Source organism: Podarcis melisellensis (genome assembly GCF_964234715.1).
Source record: "Podarcis melisellensis genome assembly, chromosome: 2".
NCBI lineage: Eukaryota > Metazoa > Chordata > Lepidosauria > Squamata > Lacertidae > Podarcis > Podarcis melisellensis.
Genome location: NC_138529.1, coordinates 85,577,581 through 85,594,855, shown reverse-complemented (window position 1 = coordinate 85,594,855; position 17,275 = coordinate 85,577,581). Strand labels below are relative to the sequence as shown.

Sequence of the window (17,275 nt, the reverse complement as noted above, 5' to 3'; positions counted from 1 at the left end):
CTCCATCCGCCAATAAAGCAAGATGAGCACCACAACTCCAGAGTCGGCCACAACTGGACCTAATGGTCAGGGGTCCATTTACTAGTGATATAACACCTAGGCTCTGCCCAGGTGTTCAGCCCTCTCTCCCACTATCCCAGTCCATGCCTGCTTCAGTCTAAGGCCTTTGCATGCTGAAGAAGAAGATCCGAAGAGGTCATCTTTGAATATTTGGCTAAACATGGTCAGAATCTGCCACACAGTGATGCCACACATTTTTGGTGTGTGTGGAAAAAGCAGCATACAAAACCAATGAATGAATGAATGAATGGATGGATCTGTGGTATCACTTAAAATAGAAAGCTTATGATATGAAATAGCATAAACTAAACTTATCTTGAGAGCTATTCTTCCCAGTGGAGACTGTAGGGTATTTAAATGTAGAATGGGAAAGTGAGGTTGTTTCACCACGAACTGCTGAAGTATAAGCCTACTATCTAACCTCTGAAGGAGGCATATAACCAGAATGCTAGCTTGTTTCTTAGTTCATAGCCCTCTGATCTAATCACCTCTCTCCTATTGCCTGATTTACCCTTTCACCCTTAAAGAAATATTAAAATGGATCTGAAATGGTTTCCCACTTTCCACTGGTCACCTCCTCTGCTTCTGCTTTGTTTGAGGGAAGTGAGGGGGGGATTACTGCAGCCAAACATATTTAATTGTGTGGAAACAGCCATGCTACTTAGTCTAGTAACCAACTGCAGTGGTACCTCAGGTTAAGTAGTTAATTCGTTCTGGAGGTCCGGTCTTAACCTGAAACTGTTCTTAACCTGAAGCACCACTTTAGCTAATGGGGCCTCCTGCTGTTGCCGCGCCGCCGGAGCACGATTTCTGTTCTCATCCTGAAGCAAAGTTCTTAACCCGAGGTACTATTTCTGGGTTAGCAGAGTCTGTAACCTGAAGCGTCTGTAACCTGAAGCATATGTAACCCGAGGTACCACTGTACTGTAGCATGGTCCCATGGATAGCAACCATTTGGATTTAACTTCATCCCTCAATTTCTGATCTTCAGTCTTTCAGCAATACTGTATCATTATTGTACGAAAGTTTTGCATCCAGTGGGATCAAGCAGGGAGAGCCAGGGTTTGGTCATAAAAACATAAGAAGAGCCTGCTGAATCAGGCCAATGGCCCATCTAGTCCAGCATCCTATTCTCACAGGAGCCAACAAGATGCCCAGAGGAAGCCCACTAGCAGGACCTGAGCACAACTGCAAGCTGCAATTTACAGTGACTGGAATTAAGAAGCATGCTGCCTCCAACCATGGAAGTAGGACATAGCCATCGGCTTTAGTAACCACTGGTAGACTCAACCTCCCTGAATTTGTCTAATCCCCTTCGAAATTTGTTGGCCATAAGATCACGAAATGGTAGAGCTATGCAAATAAGGATCACTAGGATCAGTGAAGAGGTTTTAGCTCTCAACACAATGCAGTCCCACAGTGGCACATCTTCAATAACATCTGACAGTCCAGGACAGAGTAACACAAACCTTGCAAGGCATGCTACTCCTAATGTATGAAGACAGGGCAGTTTCTCTGCTCGGTCCTAACTTTATATAGCTGCTAAATGTTAATATGGTAACACGTTTTTACACTGATTACAGGATAAAGGGGAAATGGGTGGGAAAAAAGTGGATCAGGGGTAATTTTATCGTTGCCGTGTATGATTGATGGAAAGTGACAACAATTCTGATGAGAATAGATAATGGGAGAAGCCACTGTCTGATGCATTCATCTGTTTCATAATCTGTCATCTATTGTACATCACAAGATTATTTTATGCTTTTCACTAACACAAAACCAAACTACTAAAGCCTTCCCTTTGCTTGCCATCGCTGAGTTAAAAAGCAAAACACTCACACCAGTTTCACTGGTTCGTAGAGCTGTTGAACAAATGGGAAAGAAGAAGGAACAACCAACCTAAGGGGTATAATCCACCACCCAATGTAATCATTGGCAAGAAGGGGTGGGGTGGGGGGTTGCATCCTATCTGCTGTTTCAACAGATCCAAAATAGCAAGCATGGGCTATGAAGCTGTATATAGACGGAAGATGCAGCCTGGTGTGGTGCAGAGGATAGAAAGCTGTACAGAGATCTGGAGCTGAAAAAATGCAGCTGTATGGAATTTGGATATATTTGAAACTTCATACATGCACCTTGATATCTAGGTTTTCACAAGTATATTTGAGAACCAGGAATTCCCCTTGATTGCCTCTCAACCATTTGAGTATCATGGTCAAAACTAACATAGCCTGCCCTACTGTTTGGCAGACTAAATGGACTTCTTGCTTTACAAGTGTTAAAGAGCATCAAACTGGAGTTCATTTCCTTTCTTACTCAATGTTTACAACAGGCTCACTACCACCATGCGGTTTTCCTTGATCAAGAGCCATAATGTCTGAAAACTAAGCCACAATCGGGCCTCACCAAATGAAGCTCTGTCTTGCTTCTGCTACGCCAACTGTCGGCCAATATGCCTACTCTATCCAGCAGTCCACTCGTCTCTTTAGGCTCCTAGAGTGCTGACCACTCCCACAGAAGTGGTACCAGCCAATGAAAAGTGGGGGAGGGCCTTGCATTCTTGGGAATGGCTAAGTGCATTACGGTACACTCGCCATAGTAGCAACATATCCCCTTGCAAGTGGAGGTGGTGGGGCTCCAGCTCAGTGTTTCTCAGCCGGGGGCCATATTCCAAGGATATTCCAAGGGTGCCCCCAGGTGCAATTATATAATTATAAAAAAATATAAATAGAAGATGTTCTATTTGCAAACAAAATAGCTCCCTTTCTACCGGTAGAGGAGGGGAGGCCACATGAAGGAAACAAGGTCGAAAGGGGGTCACGGTCGGAAGAAAAGATTGAGAAACACTGCTCTAGCCCAGTGGCCAAGCTCTTGCTTTGCATGCAGAAGAACTCAGGTTCCGTCCCCTGCATCTCCAGGTGGGTTTGAGAAAGAAATAAACAACTATCTGACTTTGAGAAGACATCTGAAGGCAGCCCTCTTTAGGGAAGTTTTTAATGTTTTATGACTTTATTTTTATTATTAATATTAATATTCTTTTGGGAGCTGCCCAGAGTGGCTGGGGAAACCCAGCCAGATGAGCAGGGTATAAATAAATTATTGTTATTGTTATTGTTAGTCCTGGCTGGAGAGCCATTGGTGGTCAGCGTCAAGCAGACATCACTGTGCAACATGGACTAGCTATGGGATGACTCTGTAGAAGGCAGCTTCCTATGTTCCTGAACAACTTGTAATGCCAAAGACATGACTGAATTCAGTGTTTTGGGTCACAAATTGTGAAGGACCATTGTTATCCCTCCTTAGATCATTGAGGAGCGACGCCACCCATAACTCAGCCCGTTAGTCCTGTGTTTGGTTTCTAGCACGCCCAAGTCAGGTTGAGCAAGAACTCCTGTCTGACATCCTGGAGGACTGCTGCCAGTCAGTGTAGAGAGCACTGAGGTAGACCCATCAAGGGCACAGCCTCATGCTTACAGACAGGAGCACACTGGGGGGGGGGGTGTTCTACATGCAGATGGGAGGGGATGGTTCATGCTCTACGTCAATAACGCATCTCAGTCCTCACCAGAGAGGGTTTGAAACATAGATATGCCCTTCCTGAGAAACAGTGCGTATTGATGAGCGAGACACATTATGTGGCATGACTTAAAGTTGCTCTTATTAGGATATGTTTATTCCCAACACTATCCTATGCGCTAAGTCCAAACTCAAAGCACTGATATGCACATACATTATGCACCTAAAGTCACAGCCCATCTCAAGTACTTGCAGGCAGACAGCGTGCTGAATATTGAATCACAACTCTCAATCTTGTGTGGCTCTCCTTATAGTAGAGCCCGGCATCTGAGCATTTGTGCAAGCCAAAATTTCTTGCATAAGATTTCACTGTTGAAAAAACCATTCCCAGTAATCCGATTTCAACCTGGTCTGAATCCCAGTGCAGCATGGTTCTGGGAGAATTACCTTTCTCTGTGCCTCAGTTTCCTGGCTTTGAAATGGGAACAACCGGGACTTAGGCGGGGATGAGACACAGGTATTGCCTGCCTCTGGACTCGGTGACAGAGTGGGCTAGACATCTAAAGAAAAAACGGACGACTTCTCCTCTTCCTACAAACAAACACTCGGAAGAGGCTTTAAAGCTCTCCGCTACCATTGATTGGGAACCTATGCGTAATTCCGCTTACCTGCTCCAGGATGGCCAGAAATAATATACTCCAGGAATACGATCAGCGTTATGCTTTTATGCTGCATGACTCCGCCTAGGAAATCCATCTTCTCCGGAGGCGCGAGGGTAATAATAATAATAATGGTGATATTTCTACAAGCTTGGTGCCCACATGACCTTTCTTTTCGGGGCGGGGGCAGAGCAGACAAAACAAAAACACTTTCCTTCAGGGCAGCGATGACTGCGGGCTCCTCGTGCTTCTCTTTCCCCGAAGGGGTGGGTGGGAACCCGCCGCGCGTGTCTCTGTGTATCTTTCCTCTCTCTCTCCCCTTCGGATCTAAGGCGTGCTTCCCAGCTCCGCCGCCGCTTCGCCTCCCCCGGCGCGTCCACCTCAGCCGCCCATCGCCTCCCAGTGGATTCAGTCAGAGCGCTGGCTGGCTGCTTCGAGATAGAGCCCCTTCGCCCCCTCCCAACTTCGCCCCCCCCCCCGGAGACGAGGTGCAGTTCACACGTCTGGCACAGCAAGCCGAGCGGAGCAAGCCTGGTCCTCCTCCTCCTCCTCCTCCTCGCCCGTCGACCTTTCGCAGGGTCAAGGCGGCGACGCGGCTCGGAGGGCGAAAGTTCCCTCGGAGTTCGCTCAACTTTCGATTTCACTTCGGAGCTTCCCTTGGCCGCCCGAATGTTCCCATTCGGCTCTCCTCCTCGCGCCGGACTGACTCGCCCTTTGGCGCTCCTCTCACGCGAGTGCAATCGAGGGCAAAGCCGCCTTTGTTTTGCCACCCTCTCACCCCCCCAACCACCCCCTCCTCGGTCGCCCAAGCACGGCCTTCTCCCCCACCCCCTTGGGACTATCGCCGGTGTCTCAGAGGCGATCCTATGTATTCCACCGTCTTTAAAAGAAAATGGATTATTATTAGTAGTAGTATTGTTACTACTATTCAGGGCAGCGCTGGGCTTGGGTGGCTTTTGTGGGGATTGGTGAATAGCCCCTTCCTTCACTTTCAGGTGCCTTGGATCAGTGCCTTCTATAAAATAAAATAAAATAAAATAAAATAAAATAAAATAAAATAAAATAAAATAAAAAATGACGATGAGCTAATTTTTTTGGGAGGCGAGGCTTCTTTGCGCCGAGCTGCTCGCGTCTCTCCAACCCCGCGGCGATCGCCTCTGCCGGCCACCTCGGTCCCCTCTAGCCCCGTCTGGCTGCAAAAGGGATTATTCTGACATGTGATCCTCTTCCTGTCCTTTGATACGTGTGCGTGTCTGTGTTTTGCATCTCACTTGCGCACTCCTTCGGCCGCTTGCGCCGCTCTCCAGACGCACGTGTCCGCGTTTGCTCGCTCGCAGAGCCTCTCCTTTCCCCCACTTCGCAAGAGCCCGTCAAGCCTCCAACTCCGACGCTGCTCCTGTCCTGGGCCTTTAAAACCAAATGCCCGGCGGGGAAAGCGCTCCTTCCTCCGTCGCTCCCCCCTTCGCACCGGCCAGGCTCGGGGTCGATTCGTGTCTCCGCAGCGCCCCCCTCAGGCATAACGGCCAACAGCAGCAGGCGCCGTCTGCGCATAGGACCGAGGCGGGCAGGCGACAGAGGCAAAGTGGTCCAGGAGTAGGAGGGTTTAACAAATTGCTGCTGTGATCGGACATGTGTTGTCCTGCTTAGTGGCTTCGACCACTAAGGATGGATGCTGATTAACGAGCAGCGTTAATAACCTGCCAGAGCCTGTCTGGGAGGAGAAGCAGAAGTTGGATTTAAGCAGGGAAAAGTAAGATTGAATTTTTGCAGCTGGTTGGAAACTAAGCAATGCTTTGGCCGACTGGTTGCAGTGCAGGCCGGGGTTTCTCCACCCCCCTGGGGTTTACAGGCTCATGCAAAGTTATTTTGCTGCCAGAGGCAAAACAGTATATCACTTCGCTGCTCCAAGTCAAGGTGTGTCCTTCCCAAGGCCAGCCAAGGTGGGGTGTGTTTTTTTGTATGTTTGCATCTGAGACAGAATATCCCACAAGTGTTTTTGAAAGTAAAATACATAACCATTAGCTGCCCTTTCACCATATTGAAACTCAGCCCAGCCCTTTACAACTTTGTAATCTGTCCTCCGTGTTTTCTCCTTGCAAAGTTCCAGAAGGAGAGCCAGGACAGTCTCTTACAGCAAGAAGACTAGAGGGGTCCTCAGCCACTTTTGCGTATGGAGACAGATTTGGAAATGTAAGAAACTGTTGCGGGCATTGCCAAATTAAAATAAACAAAACAAACTGGTGGTGCTCAGAACTGCTTTCAAAAATATCTATCTGCCAAAGGGTGTTGGACTGGATGGGTCATTGGGCTGATTCAGCAGGCTGTCCATATGTTCTAACACAGGCAACAACAAGAAAACCCTCACACAACAGAGAAGCCCCTTCCAAGCAATCAACAACAACAAAGACCAACCTTTATTTTTTTATTACAAATCATCATCATTATTTATTATTTATACCCCGCCCATCTGGCTGGGTTTCCCCAGCCACTCTGGGCGGCTTCCAACAAAACACTAAAATACAATAACCTATTAAACATGAAAAGCTTCCCTAAACAATAATAAGGGGCAGGGGATCTTGGCAGGCACCAAGTCTGTGCAGCCAGAGGCAAAAGTGGGAGAGTGGTTATCTGATTTTCACACTCACCCTCTCTAACCTTCACCCAGACAAGCAGAAGGCATTATGAGAGCTCAAGGTCACCTTCCTGCTGGGCACAAATATTTGGGGTGGGAAGCAGGCCAGTGATGAGTGTAGCCTGAGGAGAGAGGTTGTGGCCTGGGAAGAGTATCTACAGAAGCCCTAGAGGGCCACTACCAGGCCCTGCCAACTTAAAGTTCCCCCACCCCTGGCTTACCCACAGTCACAAAATGTTTCCACAACCATTCATGTGGTTATGTTTGCATGTTGCGTACACGCATACTGATCGCTGTTCCTTGCTGTGGCCCTTTCCCATCTTCTTGCTGCAACACCACAAAATACATCACTGCATTATACCCATTTTACAGAAGGTGTGTCAATGCTGAACGACAGAAATTTTGTTAAGGCCACCAGCAAATCTGCAGATTAGGTGGGGTTTGAACCCTAGTTTCTATATCTTCCCAAGCAGTCTATTTATTGGATCACATTACGATTTCCACAACTCTCTGTCTTTAGCCCCTGCATGTCTGTATCACCAGAACTGATTGCTGTCTACTGGAGCCATAAAATGTATTTTCTAATCTCTTTCTGCAGTAGTTCTGACTGACTGCATGAGTGGGACATATTCAGAGGCAAAATTTCCACCAGCCATTCCTTTCTTTCCTTTCTTCATTCCTTTCTTCCAACCAGATTTCCAGGCCTGCAGCCCTCTGATAACAGGCTTATTGTCCCCACCCTCGGCAAATGTGCCTTTGACTTAATTCCCTGATCTGCAAAAATATTTCATTCTTTTCTTTCTCTTCCCCAAGGCATTTGTGGGCCATGTGTGTAAGACCTAAGATAGTAAGAAGCACTTCACTTCTGCTTTGGTTCATCAGAGTTCTCCCCCCTCCCCCCACCCCATTATGCATGTTCTAATCACTGGGGCTGGTGGGGGTGAATTAGGAAGGTGTGCTCTTACTGTGTAAAAGGCATATTATTCCAGCATGTACCCAGAAGTGTGAGAGATCTGTTCTAAAATATGATGGTCTGGAAGTGCCTGATAAGAATAAGTTAAATAATCAGCAATTTGACACCCCAAATTGACTGACTGCGGCAGCCAAATGAAGCCAGGCACGTATTGAGATCCTCTTCAGAGTCCCTCCCCCTCCTCATGATCAGAGAAGCAAGGGGCTTGCCGTGGGACAGGGGCTTCTCAAAGATGTCCCCAACATTATAGAAATCTCTCCTGAGGAGAGTTCACATTGCTCCTTCAAATGCCTGGAAAGGGGTGCCTTGTTTTAGAGCGATTTGGAGCTTTTGTCATTATGTTATGCTACTGCTGTATGGCTCCCATGATTCTTTGTAGACTTACATGTTGGTGTCAGTTTTATAGGACATTTTGTTGCTGTGCTTTTAAAATATATATACCGGTATGTATGTTTCATCACCTTATTGTGAATTTTACCTGTTGTAAAGCTCTGCTAGTGATTACTGGTACCCAAAGGGGGTATACAGATGATTTAATAACTAGTGGAGCCCACCCTGTGGAACGCCCTCCCATAAAATGTCAAGGAGATAAATAACTATACAACTTTTAGAAGACACCTGAAGGCAGCCCTGTATAGGGGAGTTTTTAATGTCTGATGTTTTGTTATGCTTTTATATTTGTTGGAAATCACCCAGTCAGATGGGCAGGGTACTACTACTACTATTACTACTACTAATAATAATAATATAATCAGATAGGGGAGTCTCAAAGGTGATCTACATTAAGGCCCACAAATGAAAACACACAAATACGAAGATTTGATATTTTTTGTCAGATTGTAGAATCTTTTAAACTTGACACACAATGCTGTGTCTTTCAATTGGTTCAAAACTTTGCAAAACCCACCAGGCCCCTCAGAGTAGTGAATGTGTGTGTGTGTGCAAAGTACATAAGCTTGCCGAATGTGGTTCAAAGTAGCAGGCCCAAAAGCATGCGCAAAGAATGGCCAGAGAATAATCAGTAGGCCTGTGAATTATTCTTTAGGAGGAGGAGGCAGGAGAAGCCAATAGGATTGTGGAGACTGAATAGGTGTGTCTGACAGGCATGGTGTCTTTTCTCCAGAGAACTGGAGGTGCACATACAAAAGCCAGTGAGCAGCTTGCTTTCATCAGGGGTCACCTCAAAGTTGCTGAAGATCCCCCAGGACTCTCCAAAGAGAGCCTCTATCTTCTGTCTTGCCCCTCAGGCAATAGCTCTCTGTGATTGATCTTCTTCCTCTAATTACAACCCCTCACAAGCCATGTCCAGCCTGAAAGAAATTTGTGGTGGGCTTCCCTTGAACCCTCTTCCGGAGAACAGGGGCCGAAAGAGTGGAATCCCTCATGCTCCCGTGAGAACTCCCAACCTGGAGTCTCATGAAGAAAAGGTAAGAACATTTGCACTGGATCTCTTTGGGTGCCCACACCAGTTTAAACCCAACAGAACTTCAGTCTTTGCTGGTCTGTGGCAACCCAGTTCCCCAAAGGCACAGGAATAAAAATATTCACTGTCAGAAACTGGTTATAGAGACACATGTTGCCTAAACAAAAGAGAAGACCATAAGCAATCATCATGGACCTTCTGTTGTCCCTCAGTGAAGCAAATAAAGAGTGAAGTACATTTGTCTGCTTAGTCAAACATGCCTCTCCACCAGTAGAGCCCAATCCTAAATAATGCTTGTTCATGTTCTAGGGGAACATTTTCTAGTAAGTGTGCTCCGCTTTGTAAACTTAAAGGAATGGATACACTTGCCCTTTAACATAAGAATGTAAGAATACACTGTATTTATGTATACAGAGATATATGTTCCTGTAAGGCCACTTGTTACTTTCCAGATGTTGGACTCCAATGCACATCAGCCCCAGACAGAATGACCAATGGCCATGGATACTGACCAAGTCAGTATTTATACTGAAATTGTTTTTGAGATTTTAAAATAATTTTATCACTTGTTTTCAGTCCTAGGCTCCTTTTGGAGGAAAAGCAGAATAGAAATTAAACAAACAAACAAACAAACAAACAAACAAATAATAAAAGAATAGAATAAACAAAGTAATTGTTGTCTACAGGGTTATAGGTTCTCAATTTTCAACAAAAACAGTCTGTGCAGGAGACTGACCTGGTTTTTCAAGCCTTTAAAAAGAAACTGCTATGATGATATGGTGGTGAGGGACATTTGGGGGAAATCGATTGGCCTGGCATATTCAAACTGAGACACATCCTTGAGTGAGTTGAGTTAATGATTTGTTCTTTGGTTGGGCAACCAAAAAATAAATAATTGTTTAACTAAGCAGTAACTGAGTATTGTTACATGCCCACCGCTTCCCCAACCAGTGAGAAATTCCCAGGAGAGTGCTTCCAGGATTGTTTTATTCTGAATCAGAGAGGACTTGTGGCATCTTTGCACAGGGTGAGCCTTTTAAAAGAGGCCCCGTGGAACATGTGTACCCTGTATCCACGGGGCCTCTTTTAAAGGATTCACCCTGTATTATTGTATCAGGCTGAGAGGCAGTAGCTGGCTCAAAAGTCTTGGCACATAATATATTTGTGAGTCGCTTTCTCCAAACGTATCTTTTCAATGAAACAGGCTTATATTCCTAGATAGCATCATCCTGCAAAGTGGGTCTGGCCTCATGGGTTTGTATCCATTAGTGTGTCCCTTGCATTGACAGAGGGCAATTAGGACCAACGGAGGCTTTTATGAGGGAACTAGCCAGTTGGATCAGACCAATAGATCATCTCAACCAGCATTCTGTTCTCGTGGAGGCCAGCTAGAAGCCTTTGGGAAACCCGCAAGCAGGATCTGAGCACCAGAGCAGTCTCTCCTCCTGTGGTTTCCAAACACTGGTATTCAGAGGCCTACTGCCTCCGACTAGATCAGAGATAATCCACACAAGACAGAGGTACAGTGGGCGGAAAGGCTCTCTGTCCAGAGAGGGTTTAAGCTGATTCTAGATGGTTTTGCACCAAGTTTGCATTGTCCTGACCCTTGAATCAAGCCGCAGCAATCCAGGCACAGAGTCAGAGGCTGCAGAAGCACACACTAAGGAGCCAAATCAGATTAAGAAGAAGAGTTTGGATTTGATATCCCGCTTTGTCACTACCCAAAGGAGTCTCAAAGCGGCTAACATTCTCCTTTCCCTTCCTCCCCTACAACAAACACTCTGTGAGGTGAGTGAGGCTGAGAGACTTCAGAGAAGTGTGACTGGCCCAAGGTCACCCAGCAGCTGAATGTGGAGGAGCGGAGAAGCAAACCCAGTTCACCAGATTACGAGTCCACCGCTCTTAACCACTACACCACACTGGCTCTGAGCTGAACTGACTGCTGGAGAGCAGGAGATGACCACAACTGAGGCCACTGGACAGCAGCCTCCAGAAGAATCTCCTAGAGTCGACCACCAGGCTCCTTCCCCTGAGAAACTGGATTCCTCCCACCACACATCATTGGTTCAACGGTGCAGGGAGCACACCAGGAGAGAAACTAGGGAACAGGGCCAGAGTGCCTGTCTTCAGGCCAGAGAGCTGGCCCTATAATACTCTGAAGTTGTCTACAAGGCAGTGGAGTCTGGAAGAGGGAGTCTGGACCCAGAAGCTTAAAAGGCTTTAGTCTGCTCCCAACTTTTGTGGGAGCAAGTTGCTCACTGGGAGCTGTCTGTGGTCCTGCAACAGCCTGTTCATCTTGCTACTTTCTTTATAGGATCTGGCCTCAGACCACTTTCCCTATGCCATGTCTAATTTTATAAACTTCTATCCTTTTGGCTCTTTGGGCTCATCCACTTTTGCTTGCCCTGCTACTGTCCCCCAGGAAAACCCACTCTTTACTGCTGAATCAGAGCAAACATCAATTGGGTTTTCTCCAGAATGTTGTTTGCTCTGATTTAGCACTAAAGAGTGGGTTTTCTGGGGGAAAGCAGTGAGGCAAAGACAAAACTGCTCAAAGCCATGCTTTCTAGGCATGGGACAGTGGAAATGTAGACAGGCCATTACTTTCCTTTTCTCTAAACTAAAAAAACCTAAATGCTGTAATCTTTCCTCATAGGGCAGTTGCTCCACCCCAAGACCAGCACTTGGAGAACAAGTTTGCAATTAATATAAATTATTATTGTTGCTGTGACTATTAATAATATCAGCCACGATAATATAATTCATTGGGATAGTAGTAGCAGTATTAGAAGTAGAATCGGCAGTGTAACCATAATGTGTTCCAAAGCTGAGGGAACAATGCCAGTTAATATAAGCTGAGGATCAGGCCTGTGTATCTGCAGCACTTTATTTTCAATTTATATTTGCAGTATTAACTCGAAACTGTTCCCATGTTTTGTTTTCATGCATCTCTGTTTCTGGCAATAATATAAAGCCTTTATGAGAGCTTTAGCCATGTGCTTCGGGGTCCTTCAGAAGAGCTACGTGGCTCTTTCCACCATCTCAACTTTAATCTCCTTGGATAAACCAAACCATATCTGCAAGGCTCTTTCCATATATGCTTCCTGACTTCTCTTTCTTCCAAGCCCCTTTGTTGCTCGGGACTTGAAGCCGCAACATCCTCTGTCTCCTCCTTTTCCCTGCCCAGAGGCAGAAGTCTCTGTGCTTTACTATTACCAGTCCTAAGAAAGACAGTGTCTTCCTTTGGCAAATTACAGAAGGGTTGCTGTGTTGGCCTGATGCAGCAAAAACAACATTTTTTTTGTTAAATGTATTACTCTGCTATCCTACAATGCCATAGGACTCTCTGTTGCATTTCCTTTGTCTGCCATACATAGATAGCCTGCATCTCTTCATTGTGCCCCTGTTAAAGAGTAAACTTGCCTTACATAAGAACTTAGGAAATGGCCTTATTCTGAGCCAGACCATGGCTCCATCTAGGGCAGTATCATTTACTCCAGTGGCCCTCACACTCCCCCACCCCCTTGAACCACATGAAAATGGTTGAGCATCTTGGTGGACCTCTTGATGGTTCCTCTGCCTGTTGTAGCAATTATAATGCATTGTGCTAGGTCAGGGGTCAGCAAACTTTTTCAGTAGGGGGCCGGTCCACTGCCCCTCAGAACTTGTGGGGGCCGGGCTGTATGGGGGGGATGAATGAATTCCTATGCCCCACAAATAACCCAGAGATGCATTTAAAATAAAAGGACACATTCTACCCATGTAAAAACATGCTGATTCCACGGGCTGGATTTAGAAGGCAATTGTGCCGGATCTGGCCCCCGGGCCTTAGTTTGCCTACCCATGTGCTAGGTGCTGTATGGTTTTTAACAGTATTTTTTAATGGGCTTCTTTTATTTCCTACACAGTGTGTTTCGTTGCATTGTTATTTGAATTCCTTAGCATTCAAATTGTAATACAGCGTAAGAAATAAAATCAATATGAATGTTGAATATACCATCTCCCGCCTTCAAATCCAGACAGGCTGCCTGAATGAAGTGGTCCGTGGACCACAGTTTGGGAACCTCTTGTCTACACTGACTTAGCAGTGGCTCTCTGAGGTTTCAGGCAGCATGTCCTCCATCCCAGCCCTACCTGGAGATGCCGGGGATTCAACCTGGAACCTTCTGCATGCAAAGCATGTGCTCTGCTATTGAGCAGTGGTCCATCCCCCCAAAGGATATGCTTTGAAACATTTGCACACAGGAGACGGCAGTGAGGAGAGGTGCCGCTGTGGACCTGGCCTCCTGGCAGCAGTGCCACTACTGCATACCAGAGTGAAGCAGATGTAGAGCAGGGCAGCAGCAAGGTTGAAGCAGTTTGGGCACACTCAATTGGCACACTGGTGCACTTGTGCCAGTCTGATGACACTGCCACTATTCAGTACTAGACGGTGGCACTGCTGCTAGGAGATCAGATCCATCCCTCCCTATTGGTCACTCCTGTTTGCATATGGAAAACTGGAGCCGCACTGAATTAACTTGTTTGGATACACAAAGCAGATACTTATTTGTACAATTTGCAGCCTGTCAAAATTCAACACCTTGCCAGCTTTCCAGATTGTTGCTTTAGCATCTAATATTCCACCTGCCAGCTGATGTCTCTTCACTGTGTGGCTTCACCTGCCAATTCAACAAAGATATTTGCCCAACAAATAGCCCATCGTTATCCAATTACTTTTGTTAGTAGAACACAAACACATTTCATCTTCTTTGTGCTAGCCTCTTAAGTAGAGTCCATCTAGAACTGTCAGTTGCAGACAAGAGTCTTTTGTCTCTAAAATGTAGCTGTCTGCAGTACTTGGTTGTGTAAATTAGGACAAATGGCCATGTTAGTTTGCACATGAAGGTCATTGTGCTGTAATAGTCGAAGGGAAGGGAATCGGCAAATGCTAAAGTCTTCACCTGGAAAAGGGCACAGCATTGTCAATTCCAGATGACTAGATGTTAAGCCACAAACAACTAGGGAATTGGGTTCATTCAGTGTCTGAAATGCATCACAGTTTGTCAAAATAATGGATTTGGCTTTCTAAAGACTATTTATTCTACTGCTAGGCTGCTACCACTACTTGAGTAGTAGTTTAGAGCATTATGGAGAATAGGGCTGTCAGTGGCTACTGGCCATTATGTGTAGTATCTCCTCGGTCAGAAGCAGTATTCCTCTGAACACCAGTTGCAGGGAATCACAAGTGGGAAGAGTGTTCTTGTGTGGGGGTCCTGGCATTTGGTTGGCCACAATATGAACAGGATGCTGAAATGAATGTGCCTTTGGCTTGGTCCAGCAAGGCTCTCCTTGTGTTCTCCTGACTTGGTACCAATGGGAACATCCCTCCCAGGAAAGATAGCAGTTCTGGAGGATCACTGATCTGGTTCAGGACCACTCCGCCATCTCAGGAAATGTCGTGCCAAATTGGGAGACAATATCTCAAGAGGTGCCTGGAAGCTGATGGACAAGCCCATTTGCAAAAATATATAGCAGATTGTGATTTGTGACCCATTCTTCCTAAAAACTGAGCCTAGAGCTGCAAACAGTATTTTTAAAATGCCGCTTGAATATTTAAGATGCTGCTCAAGCTGAGCGTGAATCTTCTCAGCATGGAGACACTGGGCTAGCTCATCATATTTTTGAATAGTCTGAAGGCATCGCCATCTGTGGAGCTTCCTTTCCATATGGGAGCAATAGCTTTCTGGCAGCAGCATTGTCACTGATTAGGAGTGGGAGACAAGGCAGCGGTGAGGTCAGGGCTGTGCAAATATGCTGGCAGAGCCAATTCAATGTGCCTGTAGAGCCCTGATCTCACCACCACTTCCTGGCCTCGTATACCATGCAAGCCAAAGGCTAAAGTCAGCTCCCTTCTCTTCTGTCTGCTTATTTGATTTCACAAAGAAGCAGTGGCGTAGCGTGGGTTGTCAGCACCCGGGGCAAGGCAAGTAATTTGCGCCCCCTAACCCGTGGATTTGCGCCCCCTAACCTGTGGATTTGTGCCCCCTAACCCTAACCCCCAGATGTTGCGCCCGGTGCGGCCGGCCCCCCTGCACCCCCCACGCTACGCCACTGCAAAGAAGAGCAGATAACTATACCCTTAAGCAGTTTCATGGTGGAAGCAACGAAATTTCTACAAACCGAAGTTTGGATATAGAAGGGTCTGCTTTATGGTTTTAGTTTTTTTTACTCCACCCAGGTGGGCTGAGGCTCCCACACATTTAATAGCATGCTCAATTTCCAAAGCAGGGAGTGAACTTGAGAAGTGAACAAACATTTCCTTGTTTCATATCCCATATGGTGGTTTGTTGTGTGTTGTTGTTTTTTTTTTAAAAAAAGAGTTAATGACAATGACATGAGGAGGACCCTACTGAGGAGGATAGGAAAGATTTTATCTGATTTGCCTGCTGGAGGAACAACTATCCTTTGAAGTATTGTTGGGGTTCCTGCTGGCATATTTTACTTATTTAAAATATTCAGACTTGGCTCCTTCCCTGGAGATTGAGGTGAAGGTAACAAACAGCTCGTTTTGATGAACCGTATATGGTTCTCAGAAAATATTAAAACTGCAAAAACTGCAGAAATGTCCAAAGCAAGAAAAGGCTTCAGTGAATCCCTTTCAGGGCATATGGCAGGTGCCACCACAAAGTGGCAAGGTGGGGTTGAGTTGGAAGGGACCTTGGAGATCATCTATCCTGAATCCTGCTTCATTGCAGGATCTGCAACACAGAATGTGATTGCAGCATCCTTGGCAGATGGCTGTCAAATGAACAGCCTCCGGAGCTAGTCTAGTCTACTATCAATTACCGTAGCTCTTACTGTTAGGAAGTTTCTCTTAATGTTTAACTAAACTCGGCTCTCCTGCAATTTCCACTCATTTGTTCCAGTTCTGCCCTCTGGAAAAACAGAGAAGAGGTATGCTGCATCTTCTGTGTGACAGACCTCAGATATTTGAAGACACTTTCTCTTCTCTAGGCTAATCTTATCATCTTGCAGCCGTTTCTCATAGAACTTGGTTTCAATCTCCTTCCTGTTTTGATTTCTCCTGATACAAAATCGCCCACCCAGCATTTGGCAATGCTAGCAAATTTGAGCACAGAAGTCTTCTGGTTTCTTTGGCACAGCACTGGGTGATCTTGGTCCATTAGATTAGCATGCACTGAACCTTCTGTGCCATTTCAGTGCGACAATGGAGCTACAAACCTGACTTAGCAAAGTTCTGCTGTCAAACAGGCGCCAGGGGTGTCCTGCATCATGTTGTGCTTGGGTATAATGGTACAATGGAGTTCCTGGCATGTCTGTTATCTACAGCTGATTCTGCTTGCTGTTCCATCTCCTCTGGAGAACGAGTGCAGCCCAGATCCTGTGCCAGGATAGCCTCTTGTTTATGCAAAGGTTAGGGTGGGAAGATCCCATTCAAAATGCTGTGCTACCTTGTTTGTTGGAGCCTCATACTTATTAACGGTCAGTGCCCTTGAATACATTTGCAGCATCTGGGCACATTTCCCGTTCAGACTGATAAAAATGCATGTGTTTAATTAGCTGTGATAACCACCCACTTGGTCACTTTCTTCTGGCTTCCTTCTCTTTCTCCCTCTCTCTCTCTCTCTCTCTCTCTCTCTGCAGCTGGCTTTGAAGAACGCCTTGCGTTATTTCCCTTCCAACTTCCACGAAGTCCTGGCGCCAGAATTTGCCAAGGAGCTGAGACTCTATGGACATATCTACATGTACAGGTTCTGCCCCCGCATTGAGATGAGGTAAAGGCTTGAGGAGGGCTCTACGAGGAATGGCATGTTGGGAGTGAAAGCCATTTGTTTGTTTAGAGTTGTACCTATATTCGGTCAGAGTGAGTTGATGTGGAGGCACAACCCATGAACCAAACTGAACAGACAGAAGGCCACTTGTCACCAAATAGGCAGGCTAGGGGAGGCAATGCAAACTAGGAAGCCGGCAGGCAGGTAAATTGGCCCATTGCTGAATTTGACAGTAGT

The 17,275-nt window shown here is 46.1% G+C and overlaps 2 protein-coding genes across 2 annotated transcripts in view; one reads left to right on the top strand and one right to left on the bottom strand.

Annotated features, from left to right (window-relative positions):
• The window catches only part of LOC309364716 (netrin-4-like), a 49,757-nt gene extending 45,117 nt beyond the window's left edge, over positions 1-4,640 (bottom strand). The window contains exon 1 of the mRNA XM_081902513.1: positions 4,245-4,640. Coding sequence (XP_081758639.1) covers positions 4,245-4,332 — 88 coding nt within the window. The 5' untranslated portion in view covers positions 4,333-4,640. The remainder of the gene's footprint in view (positions 1-4,244) is intronic.
• Positions 4,641-8,734: 4,094 nt separating this feature from the next.
• UROC1 (urocanate hydratase 1) overlaps positions 8,735-17,275 on the top strand; it is a 47,116-nt gene continuing 38,575 nt past the window's right edge. Inside the window, exons 1-2 of the mRNA XM_081902025.1 lie at positions 8,735-9,267; positions 16,911-17,041. Coding sequence (XP_081758151.1) covers positions 9,142-9,267; positions 16,911-17,041 — 257 coding nt within the window. The 5' untranslated portion in view covers positions 8,735-9,141. The remainder of the gene's footprint in view (positions 9,268-16,910; positions 17,042-17,275) is intronic.